This window comes from Lithobates pipiens, unplaced genomic scaffold (genome assembly GCF_037356315.1).
Source record: "Lithobates pipiens isolate NorthernLeopardFrog02 unplaced genomic scaffold, aLitPip1_a1.2 Scaffold_19, whole genome shotgun sequence".
Classification (NCBI taxonomy): Eukaryota; Metazoa; Chordata; class Amphibia; order Anura; family Ranidae; genus Lithobates; species Lithobates pipiens.
The window spans coordinates 328,189,932-328,205,772 of record NW_027507764.1 but is presented as its reverse complement, the minus strand read 5'-3'; the positions used below and the strand labels follow the sequence as shown (position 1 = coordinate 328,205,772).

The window sequence follows — 15,841 nt, the reverse complement described above, 5'->3', positions numbered from 1 at the left end:
ACCCTTGACCTTGTATTCTCCCTATGCACTCCATGCAACTTCTCCAACAATCTTTTCCTCTCTCCACCTTATCAGTTTCTCTCTCCCCGTCTTCCACCACATTTCCCTCCAATTGCCTAACCATCACCCATAGAAAATTTCGCAACTTCAACTCTTCTCTCCTCTATTCTGTTACCGACCACCTCTATGATAAAATCTCTCCCCTGTCCTGCCCCAACCAAGCCACTTCCATCTCCAATAAATCCCTGTTCTTCCCCCTGTACAAACTTGCTCCCCTCACTCCACGCAGAATCAGGCCGCGACCCCTACAACCCTGGCAAACACATGACACTAGATTTCTCAAAAAACAGTCGCGTTCTAGAGCATCTGCGGTACAAGACAAAGTCTCTCAAAGACTTCAACCAATACAAATCTGCCCTCCAAAAATACTATTCTTTCCTCCACACTGCCAAGCAGACCTATTTTACAACTCTTATTAACACCTTCTCATCCAGTCCCCATAAACTCTTCTACTTCTTCCTCTACCGGCTCCACCCACTAACTCCAGGAGAGTGTTAATCACTTCAAAAACAAGATTGATACAATCCGTGATGAAATCTCCACTTTACAGGGATCTCCCCCATTTAAGACCCCATGTTAACAGGTACAATTGACACTCCCCTTATTCAAATCTGCTACAACAGATGAAGTTGCTAAACTCCTTTCTAACGCCCACCTGACCACCTGTCCCCTGGACCCTATTCCCTTCTTAAATACTATGGTCACCCTCTGACTCTATCCTACACTCTCTAACCCATATCTTCAATCTCTCCCCTCACCTCTTGCATCTTCCCCAATGCTCTAAAACAGGGATATGCAATTAGCGGACCTCCAGCGGTTGCAAAACTCCAAGTCCCATCATGCCTCTGCCTCTGGGTGACATGTTTGTGGCTGTCAGAGTCTTGCTATGCCTCATGGGACTTGTAGTTCTGCAACAGCTGGAGGGCCGCTAATTGCATATCCGTGCGCTAAAACATGCATTGGTCACCTCCATACTTAAACAGCCGTCCTTGGACCCTACCAATCTGAACAGCCTACACCCTATCTCCTTGCTCCCGTTTTACTCTAAACTCCTTAAGCGCCTGGTTTACAACCATTTGAGTGACCACCTCATTAAGAATAACCTTCTTTATCTCCTTCAATCTGGATTTCGACCCTCAACAGTCCACAGAAACTGCTCTTTTAAAACTCATAAATGACCTACTAACTGCAAAAACCAACGGACACTATTCTCTACTCTTACTTCTGGACCTTTCAGCTGTATTTGACACGGTTGACCACGCCCTCCTCCTCAAAAAACTTTACTCCCTCGGTCTCCGTGGCTGTCTTCTTCAGTGGCTCCCATCCTACCCATCTCAATGCACCTTCAGTGTCACTTACAATTCTACTTCCTCAACTCCTCTTGCCTTCTCCGTCGGGGTCCCCCAAGGTTCTTTCTTGAGCCTCTTATTTTCAATCTACACCTCTTTCTTGAGTCAGCTGATATCCTCTCACAGCTTTCAATATCATTTCTATGCTGACAACACCCAAATCTACCTCTCCACCCCTCAACCCACTCCATCAGTCTCCTCACACATCACTAACTTACTAACAGATATATCTTTTTGGATGTCACACCATTTCCTCAAACTCAACTTGTCCAAAACCGAGCTTATATTATTTCCTCCCCTTCGTGCCTCTTCCCCTGACTTATGTGTCAAGAGCAATGGCACAACCATCCACCCATCCCCACATGTCAGAGTGTTATCCTGGACTCTGAACTCTCCTTTTGGCCCCACATACAATCACTTTCCAAAGCTTGCCGCCTCAATCTCCGCAACATCTCTAAACGACATCCCTTTCTAACCAATGAAACCACAAAGCTCCTGATTCACTCCCTGGTTATCTCTTGCCTCGACTACTGAAACTCCCTCCTCATCGGCTTACCTTTAAAACAGACTATCCCCTCTTCAGTCCATCATGAATGCTGCTGCCAGACTCATCCACCTTACAAACCTCTCAGTGTCTGCTACCCCTCTCTGCCAATCCCTCCATTGGCTGCCACTTGCCCAACAAATTAAATTCAAAATACTTACAATAAAGTTACAAAGCCATCCACAACTCTGCCCCCAGCTACATCACTAGCCTAGTCTCAAAATCCCAACCTAATCACCCTCTTCATTCCTCCCAATACCTCCTCCTGCTCTCTAGCTCCCTCATCACCTACTCCCATATCTGCCTCCAGGACTTCTCCCGAGCCTTGCTCAGCTTCTGGAATTCCCTACCCCAATTTGTCAGACTGTCTCCAAATTTATCCACTTTTAGCCAATCCCTGAAAACTTACCTCTTCAGAGAAGCCTATCCTGCCTCCATCTAGTAACTGCATTATTTTCTTCATTAGCTCATCCTAAACAGCTATTACCCTTTTGTATAACTTGACCCTCCCTCCTAGATTGTAAGCTCTAATGAGCAGGGCTCTATGATTCCCCCCGTGTTGAATTGTATTGTAATTGTACTGTCTGCTCTAATGTTGTAAAGCGCTGTGCAAACGGTCAGTGCTATACAAATCCTGTATATTAATAATAATTGAAGGTACAACATTTAGCAACTCACATGGTTGATGATTAACACAGGCACATCTAAGTATGCAGGCATCCGTGGTAAAGCGGTCCACAGACCATCCTCTGCACTGCCATCAACACCATCCCTTCCAGGCTGCGCTCCACAAGCAGTTCAAGCCTCACTTTCAGATTGCTCTACTGCAGGGTAGTCTTCCGGGTCACAATTGCAGATTGAGAGTGGACAGCTTTACCCCAGATGCCTGTACCATGTGCCTATTTTTATCATCAACCATGTGAGTTGCTAAATGTTGCACCTTCATGAAATTTAACCATAATGATACACTTAGAGGCACTTCTCCTCTCTTTTATAGTCTGTAGCTCCTGCTGGATTTTGCTTATAATCCCCTTGTGGAGGCTTTTATTCGTAGATGGACATTTTATGGTTTATGCAATCCATCACATTGCCATAATCTTTTTTATATTGACTATAAACTGAAGAACTTATGAATAAATGGTTGTGGAACAAATCATTTGAGTTCCCATTATTTCTTATGGGGAAATTTGCTTTGATACACAAGTGCTTTGAATTACAGCATGTTTCTGGAACGACTTATGCTCTCAATTCAAGGTTTTACTGTATTTATATTGCGTTTTAAAAACTGTATTCATTTCTTAACATACATGGACACACAACTAACATTTTAGCTCTGGGTGGACGCTGTGGAGGGGAAGAGGTTGCATTTATCCAATGGCTTTACTATACATGTGTCTCATAGATGCTTTTATTGCAATATCTTTCCTTTTCTATTGCCATGTCTGTCCAACCCTTGTGACCATTATGAGAGGGTATCATTTACTACCGGTGGACTAATCATTCTACATCGTTTTAAAATCATATAACATGCAGCAGGAGGGAAGACTTCAGTAATAGAGCCAGTGTACACCTACCTAAAACCAACTTTTACTTTTAGCTAAACAGAGCATTTTTTTCTGCCCATGTGAATGAGCTCTTAAAGCAATTATAAAAAGGAAAGATTTTATTTTTTATTATGCACCTGCTCTGTGCAATGGTTTTGCACAGAGCAGAGTGACCATGTTATTATGTACCTGCTCTGTGCAATGGTTTTGCACAGAGCAGCCCTGATCCTTTTTTTCGGGTCCCTCACTGGAAGGCTCCTCTCCCCTTCGAAGTGCCCCCAATAGCAAGCCTCTTGGTATAGAGGCACTCAAGCAGGTTTGTTTCCAAGTCAAGCTCTGTGTGTTCATCCACACGCAGAGCGCAGCTCAGCCCTGCTCTCTCCTCACTGGCTGAGATTCACTGTGTAAGCCAATGAGGATAGAGAGACATGGGAGATGCCACTGCTCTTGTGCACATTGCTGGATTGAGAGCGGGCTCAGGTAAGTATAAAGGAAGGCTGATCAGGAAGCTGCAGCCAGAAGGTTTTTACCTTGATGCACAGAATGCATCAAGGTAAAAACCTTGAGCCTTTAAAACCACTTTAAGTGGACTAATGCTCTGTACACACGGTTTGACATTCCAATGACAAAATTGGCCCAAACTTGTCTTGCATACACAAAGTTGATTGGAAAATCAGATCGTTTAGAACGAGGTGACGTACAACGCGTACGTCGTGACTATAAACGGGACAGTAGCCAATAGCTTTCCTCTCAATTTATTCTGAGCATGCGTGGCACTTTGTGTGTCAAATTTGTCTACACACGGTCGGAATTTAAATGATCGGATTTTGTTGTTGAAACATTTTAGATCCAGCTTTCAAACTTTGTGCGTCGGAGATACCGACAGAAAAAGCCCGATGTAGCCCGCATACAATCTGATTTTCCGACAACACGATCCGATTGCACATTTTCCGTCGGAAAGTCCGACCGTATGTACAGGGCATAAGTCTTACATAACATAGAAAATCAGAAAACTTTGGATCTCAAAATCACATAAATCATAAAATCACAAGAACATGCAAGAAATATCCACATGGAAACTTTAAATATTTAGCAAAGAAATAATAGTGACATGCAGTATCTCACAAAAGTGAGTACACCCCAAACAATTTTTTAAATATTTTATTATATCTTTTCATGTGACAACACTGTGTAAAGTAGTGAGTGTACAGCTTATATAACAGTGTAAATTTGCCGTCCCCTAAAAATAATTTAACACACAGCCATTAATGTCCAAACCGCTGGCAACAAAAGCGAGTATACCCCTAAGTGAAAATGTCCAAGATGAAGGTTTATCATAGAAATGTAGAGGAGGTAAAGCCTATCTGTCCAGGTCTAGATTTGCATCCTGCGTTTACATCCTGCCAAACACTGATATCAATATACAGTACATTTATAGAGCGCTTACAAAAAATACTCATGCTTATATAAAGTGCTAGAGTTCTATGAAATATATTGCTAAAGTGCTTGAACCACTAACCTCACTTCTGCCCTCCGTAAAACGCACGCGGAGCGGCGGCAAACTCGAAAGAGCCGTTTCCTTGACTGATGCCTGTTTTTTTCCCATAGCTTAGTAAGTGGCGCTTGCAGTGCGTTTATTGTGTGACCCTGCAGTACTTCACTATTAGCTTCTCTTTCTATTTTTGGGAGCCTGTTGGATTAGTTTACTCTGGCCATCCTCAAGACCCCCGTTTATATGGAGTTACTGAGGAATTCATCCCATCTCACCAGATCAATAGATCACAAGTGTATATGACCCACAGACGGCAAAGCTGAGGGGCCAGAATTTCTGGCGAGTGGGCTCACAAGAGGGGAGCATGGCACACAGCACCTGGAATTATCACTGGAACACTAAAACACTATTTTGTTTGGAACACTTTGCACAATATTTGAGAAGAATAATTTTCAGAATTTATATATGAATGCGTTATATGTAGCACTTTAGCATTTCATTTCATGAGCACGCCAGCACTTTATATGAGCACATGTATTTCTGTAAGCGCTGTATATTTGTATACTTACAATTTGGGTTTTTAGCACTCTGTGGAAAGCTTCTGAAGTTTTGTATTATTATTAGTCTGTGTCACTTAGCGCGAGTATTTAAGTTTTAGCAAAAAACTGATATCAGTCACCCTGTTGTATAATATCCATTGGTAGCCGATAACGCAGCATTCTGAGAACACCTAATTTCCAACCTTTATACTAAAAAACAGAAATTAATCTTAAAGAATATCCAAACCCAGGTAGAAAATGTAATATATATTGCAGCTAACTTACCACAGATATGGTTGCTGCATAAAATGTCCTTTTCCAAACTAAGGCGAGCCATACACAAACAGATTCCTCCATCCACACTTAAGAGCAAGGGTAGAGGATCTCCCCTGCCAACTCCTGTATTTAGGCAGCCGGTAGCTGTGGCTACAGAATATCCAAAACCTGACTGCATCTGGATAGATGCCGCACTGTTCAGCAGACAATTTTCTAGCTGGTTCCTTCCTGAAAATCTGATTAACAAAATCAACTTTTGCCAAGCCAGATGGTGGAGACAAAGCCACCCATGGTTAGAATGTCAGCCAATTCAGGAATAGTGCCCCATCGTTGGTGTCATTGGGGAGGAATAGTGTCCCTTCATTGGGGTCAGTATGGGAATTATGCCCCATCGTTAGTATAACTGGATGAAACCGTGCCCCAAGGGCTATATAAAAGCAAGTAAAGGGCCTCAGTTTGGAAACCACTGGTCTAGATATAGCCAAGTAGCATAAGATTTGTAAACAATGTACCCATCCTTAAAATTAAGAACTTTGTTATTTATTTATTTTTTGCCATCTGTTTCCCAAATGGATGTCACTGCTCTCACTTACTGTTTTAATCACACAAGGAAGAGCAAATCTGTCAAACGTGGGTTAAATCCTCTCTTAATCACTTCAGCCTGGGAAGATTTTAGCCCCTTCCTAACCAGAGCACTTTTTACAATTTGGCACTGCATCGTGTTAACTGACAATTGCGGTCATTCAACGATGTACCCAAACGAAATTGGTGTCCTTTTATCCCCACAGATAGATCTTTCTTTTGATGGTATTTGATCACCTCTGGGAATTTTTTTTATTGCACTATAAACAAAAAAATAGGGACAATTTTGATTAAAAAAAATAATAATAAATATCCCCAAATTTTTTTTCAAAAAAACAAAATTTCTTCATCAATTTAGGCCAATATATATTCTTCTACGTATTTTTGTTAGAAAAAAACCGCAATGAGTGTGTATTGATTGGTTTGCACACAAGTTATACTGTCTACAAACTATGAGGAAAGATTTATGGCATTTTTTTTTTTTTTTTACTAGTAATGGTGGTGATCTGTGATTTTTAGCGGTACTGCGATGGACAGATCAGAGACTTTTGACACTTTTCTTTGGGACCATTGGCATCTATACAGCGATCAGTGCTATAAAAATGCACGCACCCTCTGGTGGCCACTAATAGAATGCCCCTGCTTTCCCATTTAAACTGACCAAGCTCTGCATGAGAGCACATCTGTCCCAGCATGGTCAGATTTCTGGCTGTGCTGTGAGAACACTCTGCTTGTCCTCCAATGATCAGACTTGTGCTGACATGCCCTCCATACATCCATTTGCTGGGAAGATTTGTGTACTGATGTTTCGCCATTCTTATCTCTCTAAGTCATTTATGCCAATGTTTCTCAACTTCAGTCCTCAAGCACCCCCAACAGGTCATGTTTTCAGGCCTTCCATTATTTTGCACAGGTGATTTTATCAGTTTCACTGCCTTAGTAATTACCACAGCCGTTTCATCTGAGGGAAATCCTGAAAATTGTTGCGGGTACTTGAAGACTGGAGTTGAGAAAATTGCCTTATGCAGCCGAGAACACGTAACACTAATAATAATAATCACTATAAAAAAAGAAAAAAGTATTTATAATGATAATACAGGTGCATCCCATAAAATTTGAATATCATCAAAAAGTTAGTTTATTTCAATTAAAGAAGTGAAAACACATATTTTATATAGATGCCTTAAACACAGAGTGATTTCAAGCATTTCTTTATTTTAATTTTGGTGATTATGGCTTACAGCTAGTGAAAACCCAAAATTCAGTACCGTATATACTCGAGTATAAGCAGAGGCACCTAATTTTACCACAAAAAAACTGGGAAAACTTGACTCAAGTATAAGCCTAGGGTGGGAAATACAGCAGCTACTGTAAGCGGAAAAGAGGGTCAACAATGCTCATCTGCAGCCTCACTGTGCCATCCCCCTGCCTCACTGTGCCATCTCCCTGCCTCACTGTGTTTATCTGCAGCCTCATGTACCTGATGTCCGCTCTCTAAACCACCGCTGCTGTGAGATGCAGTCTAGTCGGCAGTGTAAGTCCGTGACGAAACACTGATTCAGTTTCCCCAGCAGTGAGTCAGCGTTCGCCTATAACAGACGAGGAGAAGACTGGGCTTTGTTACACTGCATGGCCGCTGACTTGATTGCATGTCACAGCACTGGAAGATCAAGCACATGAGGCTGCAGATGGGCACAGTGACTCGAGTATAAGCCGTGGGGGTTTTTTCAACACAATAAAATGTGCTGAAAAACGTGGCTTATACTTGAGTATATATGGTATCTCAGAAAATTAGATTACATAAGACCAAAAAATGTATGTTCATATAAATAATACAGTACAGTATGCACTCCATACTTGGTCGGGGCTCCTTTTGCATGAATTGGTGCATCAAATGTGATCAGCCTGTGGCACTGCTGAGGTGTTATGGAAGCCCGGGTTGCTTTGATAGCGGCTTTCAGCTCATCTGCATTGTTGGGTCTGGTTTGTCTCATCTTCCTCTTGACAACACCCCACAGATTCTCTATGAGGTTTAGGTCAGGCAAGTTTGCTGGCCAGTCATGCACAGTGATACCATGATCATTAAACCAGGTACTTTTGGCAGTGTGGGCAGGTGCCAAGTCATGCAGGAAAATTATATCAGCATCTCCAAAAAGCTTGTCAGCAGAGGGAAACATGAAGTGCTCTAGAATTTCCTGCCAGAGGGCTGCACCAACTTTGGACTTGATAAAACACAGTGGACCAACACCAGCAGATGATATGGCTCCCCAAATCATCAATGACTGTGGAAAATTGAACCTCATGTAACTTGGATTCCATGACTCTCCACTGTTCCTCAAGACTCTGGGACCTCGATTCCAAATGAAATGCTAAATTTACCACAGTCTGATGATTTGGGGAGCCATGTCATTTGCTGGTGTTGGTTATGGGTGTTTTATCAAGTCCAAAGTCAGCGCAGCCCTCTACTAGGTAATTCTGGAGCACTTCATGCTTCCCTCTGCTGACCAGCTTTATGAATGCCTCTAATCAATGACGCATTGATACAGTAATTCATGCAAAAGGAATCCCGACCAAGTATTGAGTGCATACTATACTGTAATGTATACATGGACATACTTTTCAGTAAGCCAACATTTCTGTATAAAAAACCCTTTTTTTATTGGTCTTAATTTCTGAGAAAATTAATTTTGGATTTTCAGTAGCTGTAAGCCATAATCATCAAAATTAAAAGAAAGAAATGCTGAAAATATATCACTCTGTGTGCAACACATCTATATAAAATATATAAGTTTCACTTTTTTAATTGAATTACTGAAATAAATGTACTTTTTGATGATATTCCAATATTATGAGCAGCACCTGTGTGTATAATATATATATATATATATATATATATATATATATATATATATATATATATATATATATATATATATCTCACACACACACACACCCCTTGCAATTCTATTGAATATAACTGAACTTTGTTCTTCTTAGAAGATAAGGGTTCGCATACACTTTAATCCTTTTGGATTTTCCCTAACGTCCAGTCCCAGTAACATATACAACTGGGACAACCAGGAAAGGGAACATCTGCTAAACAGGGACACAAGACCGCACCTGTCAAAAGTTCTAACCATTCTAACTCTAAAACAAAAAAAAGGGTTGGGTTTTTAAAGCATTTTAACCACCCCTACCCCCCCCCCCCCCAATTGGTATGCAGAGCCTGCCATTTAGCAGAACAAAGTAATTCTGTATTGTCCTTTTATCAATGCATAAATATGTCTCCTAAATACCTAATTGTGGTTGTAGACTTGTCCTTGCCAACCAGGAAGTCGTGCTTTCCTTCTTTTATTTGCTGAGCCCATGAAGGATGGATCCATACAACTTGAGAGAAGTGACCAGCATACACCACAGGCATGATCCAGTTCTCAATACTTAATTCGCTGCAACAACAAAAAAATATGAAATGACCACCACAGAACAGTGCTGCATTAGAAAAAAAGAAAAAGAGTTTGATAATTTGTTACCAACCGTAACAACATCATTTAAATATCCACAAAACATGTATTACAAACAAGTCTATGTAAAGAACGTTCCAAAATATTGTCATGTGTATAAGGTCTAGAACAGGGATAGGCAATTTTTGAGAGGTGGAGATCTACTCGGACAATGCGGAAGAGATCAAAGATCGCTGGGTGCCGGGTTACTTGGATGGTTTAGAGGGGGAGGACCGATGCAGAGGCACGCACTGCAGTACCAGTCAGTGTAAGAGCTCGGGCATGCTCAGTCACGGGGACAAACTCTCCCAAGCTATTTCCAAGGCTTTCCCAACCCTGCAGCTGCAAGTATGCAAAGGGTGGGGGCTGGTCACCTGCTCAACAGGTTGCTGACTTGGGTTCTAGAAGGTTTCCAGCGTATATGTGAAACCCGGCCAGCAGGGTCTGATTTCTCTAAATGTAAAGTAGGCCAGTGACTATAGGGACCATTACTGAAGAGGCACCTATAAATGGAATGTTCACTCTGGCCTCCCATCCACTGAAAAGGAGAGCGGTTAGGGACCCCATCTATCTTCTCTACATTGCCCAGAAAGTGCTTGTCCTTTAGATGAGCTTAAAGTACATGTAAATTACATGTAGACATTCATTTAGCTTAATCACTGTGTATCAAACTATATGGAAAAAAAAAAAAAAAATTAAGATGGGATGTGAATGTCTTCATTAACAACAGGTAAACACGCACATACACACACATTATATATATATATATATATATATATATATATATATATATATATATATATATATATATATATATATATAGTTATGTAGAATGTAGTCCCCTCTCCTATCCCTGAGACATAGCCAGACTTTGTGAAATCGCCTCGCATGCAGAACTATACAGAGAGAGAGTCCTAGGGCACCGAGTACAAAAGCACTGTTACTATTTTTCATATACGAGTAGTTTTAATTAGTTTTTATTTTTTTTACAAATTGTATTTTTATTGAGATTTCAATCATTATACAATAACCAAAGAAGATTACAATAACAGTAACAAAATATAGCATTTAAGTCAATAAGAAATATTGAAGTGTCTTGGCTCTTCTGCGTCTCTTTCCATGCATATATGTTTTGTGGAGGGGAATGTATTTGGATTAGTTAAGTGGCTTAGTTTTCAAATTGGCAAATGGGAAGACTTTTGTGATTATTATATGGAGCGATATTCTATTTTATTACACATTTCCTAGTGTTCATATTTATGTTTGTGCACTTTGGCATAATTGTGTTTGGATTAGCGGAGCGCTGGTTTTATTTATAGAATAGATCTAGTATTGAGCAAGCTACGTTCCTTTAATTTAGGTTCACTGTGACCAAAAGTACAGTTTTATTGGCGTTTTCATTTTTGGTGCATCAAACTATTAAGTTCTTATATCAGGTTTTATAGATGTCCCACAAGCAGCTGGAATCACACCGCTGCCCCCGGGTGAGTTCAAAACGTACCAACATAAACCAGCGCTGAAAGTCTATGAAATGTCGCAATATTTCCTAAAATTCTCAGAATCCTTAAGCCCCGTTCACATCTAGCAATTTGGGATTGCGGGAGGAATTGCTGGGATTCTGCCTGCGATTCCAAATCACATTGCAATGCTGGAAAAATTCAGCATGCATGTATGTGTGCCAATAATTTTTAATGTCACCAAAATGTGGTGCGCTTTTGCCATGACTGTCAGATGATTTATTGTGGCAAACCGCATAACGCAAAGCTTTTCGCCCAAAAGAAGCTCCCGCTCATTTCTGGGCGGCAAGCTTTGCGCAATACGCTTTATTGCGATACATCACACCAAAACTGACATGCGCTTTAGGTGTCATAAAAAAAGGATTGGCACACAAACCTGCATGCTGCATTTTGCCAGCATTGTAGTGCAATTTGAAATTGTGGCCAGAATCACAGCGATTCCTAATCGCAGCAATCCCAAATCACCACGCCGCATAGATGCAGTAATTCATGCAAAAGGACCCCTGACCAAGTATTGAGTGCATACTGTAATGTATACATGGACATACCTTTTCAGCAAGTCAACATTTCTATATTAAAAATCCTTTTTTTTTTTTTAATTGGTCTTATGCAATATTCTAATTTTCTGGTTTTCACTAGCTGTAAGCCATAATGCTCAAAATTAAAAGAAAGACATGCTTGAAATATAGATCACACTGTATGTAATGCATCTATATAAAAACTGATGTGTTTCACTTTTTTTTTTAATTGAATTACTGACATAAATTAACTTTTTGATGATATTCTAACTTTATGAGATGCACCTGTATATACTATAATATATATATATATATATATATATATATATATATATATATATATATATACACACATATATACATACACACACACACACTTCTATTTTAACCACTTCCCGACCAGCGCACGACGATGTACGTCGACAGAATGGCACGGGCAGGCATATTGGCGTACATGTACGTCCAATATTCAATGCCACCCTGCCATCGGGAGGGCTGGTCGGGACCCCCGTGAGTCCGGTCGCGGGACCCGCGGACTCGATCGCCGCGGGCATCCCCGCGATCGTCTCACGGAGCGGCCGAATGGAGGAAATGCCGTGTAAACAGCATTTTCCCATTCTGCCTAGCAACTAGTGACGCTGATCTCTGCTCCATGTGATTGGAGCAGAGATCAGTGTTCACTAAATGAAAGCCCAACCCAACCAAACTATTCCCATTTTGTAAACGCTATAACTTTTGCGCAAACCAATCAATAATCGCTTATTGCGATTTTTTTTACCAAAAACATGTAGAAGAATACGTATCGGCCTAAACTGAGGGAAAAAAATGTTTTTTTTATATATTTTTGGGGGATATTTATTATAACAAAAAGTAAAAAATAATGCGTTTTTTTCAAAATTGTCGCTCTATTTTTGTTTATAGCGCAAAAAATAAAAACCGCAGGGGTGATCAAATACCACCAAAAGAAAGCTCTATTTGTGGGAAAAAAAGGACGTCAATTTTGTTTGGGAGCCACGTCGCATGACCGCGCAATTGTCAGTTAAAGCGACGCAGTGCCAAATCGCAAAAAGTGGTCTGGTCTTTGACCAGCAAAATGGTCCGGTCTGCAAGTGGTTAAACAAAATGATAAAATCAAAATTTCTTTATTAAATGTATCCAAATAAAAATAACAGGAAACGCATCCAATCCCAGGACAGCCAGTAAAAGCGTTTCACACATCAAGTGCTCCAAGAACGTTCACCCATATAAAACAAGAAACGGTTAGGTGAAGCTCAATGAAGAACACAGATCCCTGACAATTAACCCATAGAGTCCGTGTTGATTCATTTATGGTATAAACACGTATGCAAAATATTAAAAAATAAAAAATAAAATAAAAACACTTGCAAAGCAAAACCATAAAATATTGATGTATAACTCAAATCATAAAGGAGAAAGAAAAAAGGAGCAAAAAAACAGCCACCCAATATGGAAGAACATCTAATCATACATCATATAGCATATATCATTCTCAAAAACAAAATATAAGGAATAAAAACAGATGAATTAATTCATACCCACATAAAAGGAGAAAATTGTAATGTAGGTTTAATAATTTAATCTAGAATCTGCCCATGATGCCAAATCGCTAGATGTGAATGGCGCCATAGGGTTCTTCACCAGGTGCGTTGACCCTTTACATGCATGGGGCAAAACACAGCTCGATTCAATGGTTGTTTTAATCGAGGTGTATCTTGACCCATACATGTGAAGGGTCAATGCATCTGGCGAGAACCTTAAGGATTCTACAAAATTTAGCAAATGTTGTGACAATTTATAAACGTCTAGTGCTGGTTTATGTTAGTGTATCAATCTATTGTCATTTTTACACACACATACACATTATATATATATATATATATATATACCGTATATACTCGAGTATAAGCCGAGATTTTCAGCCTCTTTTTTGAGGCTGAAAGTGCCCCCCTCGGCTTATACTCGAGTCATCGCTGTCTGCCCGCTCGATCAGCGTGTCGAGCAGACAGACAGCGGCCATTCTATTCAAAAGCCGCGCCTCCGGCTCCGCCTTCGCCTGTGATAGGCGGAACACTGAATTTCCCAGCAGCCTGTGTTCCGCCTATCACGGACATCGTATCATCCTCGTACTACGGACGAGGATGATACGACGTCTGTGATAGGCGGAACACAGGCTGCTGGGAAATTCAGTGTTCCGCCTATCACAGGCGAAGGCGGCGGCGCAGCTTTTGAATTTTACAATGGCCGCCGACGAAGAGGGCACGGGACGGAGGCAAGGCAAGGCACGGCACGGCACGGGACGGGACGAGACGGGGGCAAGGCAAGGCACGACACGGGACGGATGCAAGGCAAGGGCACGGCACGGGACGGAGGCTCGGGACAAAGGTAGGCTGGACACACACACACACACACACACACACACACACACACACACACACACACACACACACACACACACACACACACACACACACGGATGGATGGAGACACACACAGGGATGGATGGATGGATGGATGGAGACACACACACACAGGGATGGATGGATGGATGGATGGAGACACACACACACAGGGATGGATGGATGGATGGATGGAGACACACACACACACAGGGATGGATGGATGGATGGACACACACACACACAGGGATGGATGGACGGACACACAGGGATGGACGGACAAACAGGGATGGACGGACACACAGGGATGGACGGACACACACACAGGGATGGACAGGCATGTCTCACCCTCGGCTTATACACGAGTCAATAAGTTTGCCAGTTTTTTTGGGGGTAAATTGGGGGCCTCGGCTTATATTCGGGTCGGCCTATACTCGAGTATATACGGTATATTTTTTTTTTTTTATTGCTCATTGCTGATCTACTTCAACTTCCTGTCCACATATATTGCACTCAAGCAACTACTGTATGTTATTTCTCATGGTGAGTTTCTAGGGTAAAATGATTCCAGGCTGCAGACATTTGCTGCATGCAGAGTTGGGGGCACCTAGTACAGCAGGAATGTACTGGCAGGGACTGTACTCCCTGCCCGTGTCTAGAATCATACATGTTGCAACTACTTTGCAATTAAGCAATGCAAAGCTTTGTACGAAGCAAGGTTCTGGGTACTCATGAAACACAACCAGCTGGTAGCTAATAAGGGGCGGTATGATAGGGGTAAACATGGCCACTGTAGGCAGGAAACAATAAAATTCTGACAAGAGTTCTACATGGTTCTTTGCAAGTGGAAGTAGCAGCGTGAAGATGCTTTCTCAATGCTGAATGGTGAAAATAAGGAACACAGAGCTTGCATGACTCTTTCACAGTGCAGGAAGTTACCGCTGTGGTAATAAGAACTAAAGCCATCTACTGGATGGATCCAGTAGGTGGCTTTAGTTCTCATTACCACAGCAGTAACTTCTTGCACTGTGAAAACTAGCGGAAAAATAGGATTTTTATAACAGCTTACCTGTAAAATGCTTTTCTTAAAGTACATCATGAGACAGAGCCACAGTATTTACTGATGGGTTATATAGGCACCACAAGGTGATGGGCACTGGCAGGAAGTTTAGCCCCCTATAACCCTTCCCCTTACTGGGAGTACCTCAGTTTTGTAGCAAAGCAATATATATGTATTAGAAGAGGGGAGGGACCTCTGTGCCCCATGATGTACTCGAACAAAAGGATTTTTACAGGTAAGCCGTTATAAAAATCTTATTTTCGTACTTCACGGGACACAGAGCCACAGTATTTACTGATGGGATGTCTCAGAGCAATGTCATCTGAGGGGAGGGAGACAACAAAAGCAGGGTGCAATCAGACCCGAGGACCTTGAACCGCTGCCTGCAGCACACTGCACCCAAAGAAGACATCCTCATGTCTACTCACATCCACCTGATAGAA

General features: G+C 41.4%; 1 protein-coding gene across 1 annotated transcript in view; it reads right to left on the bottom strand.

The window, feature by feature from the left end:
• Positions 1-15,841, bottom strand: part of CUNH5orf22 (chromosome unknown C5orf22 homolog) — a 166,243-nt gene that overhangs the window by 59,426 nt on the left and 90,976 nt on the right. The window contains exon 3 of the mRNA XM_077492044.1: positions 9,683-9,832. Coding sequence (XP_077348170.1) covers positions 9,683-9,832 — 150 coding nt within the window. The remainder of the gene's footprint in view (positions 1-9,682; positions 9,833-15,841) is intronic.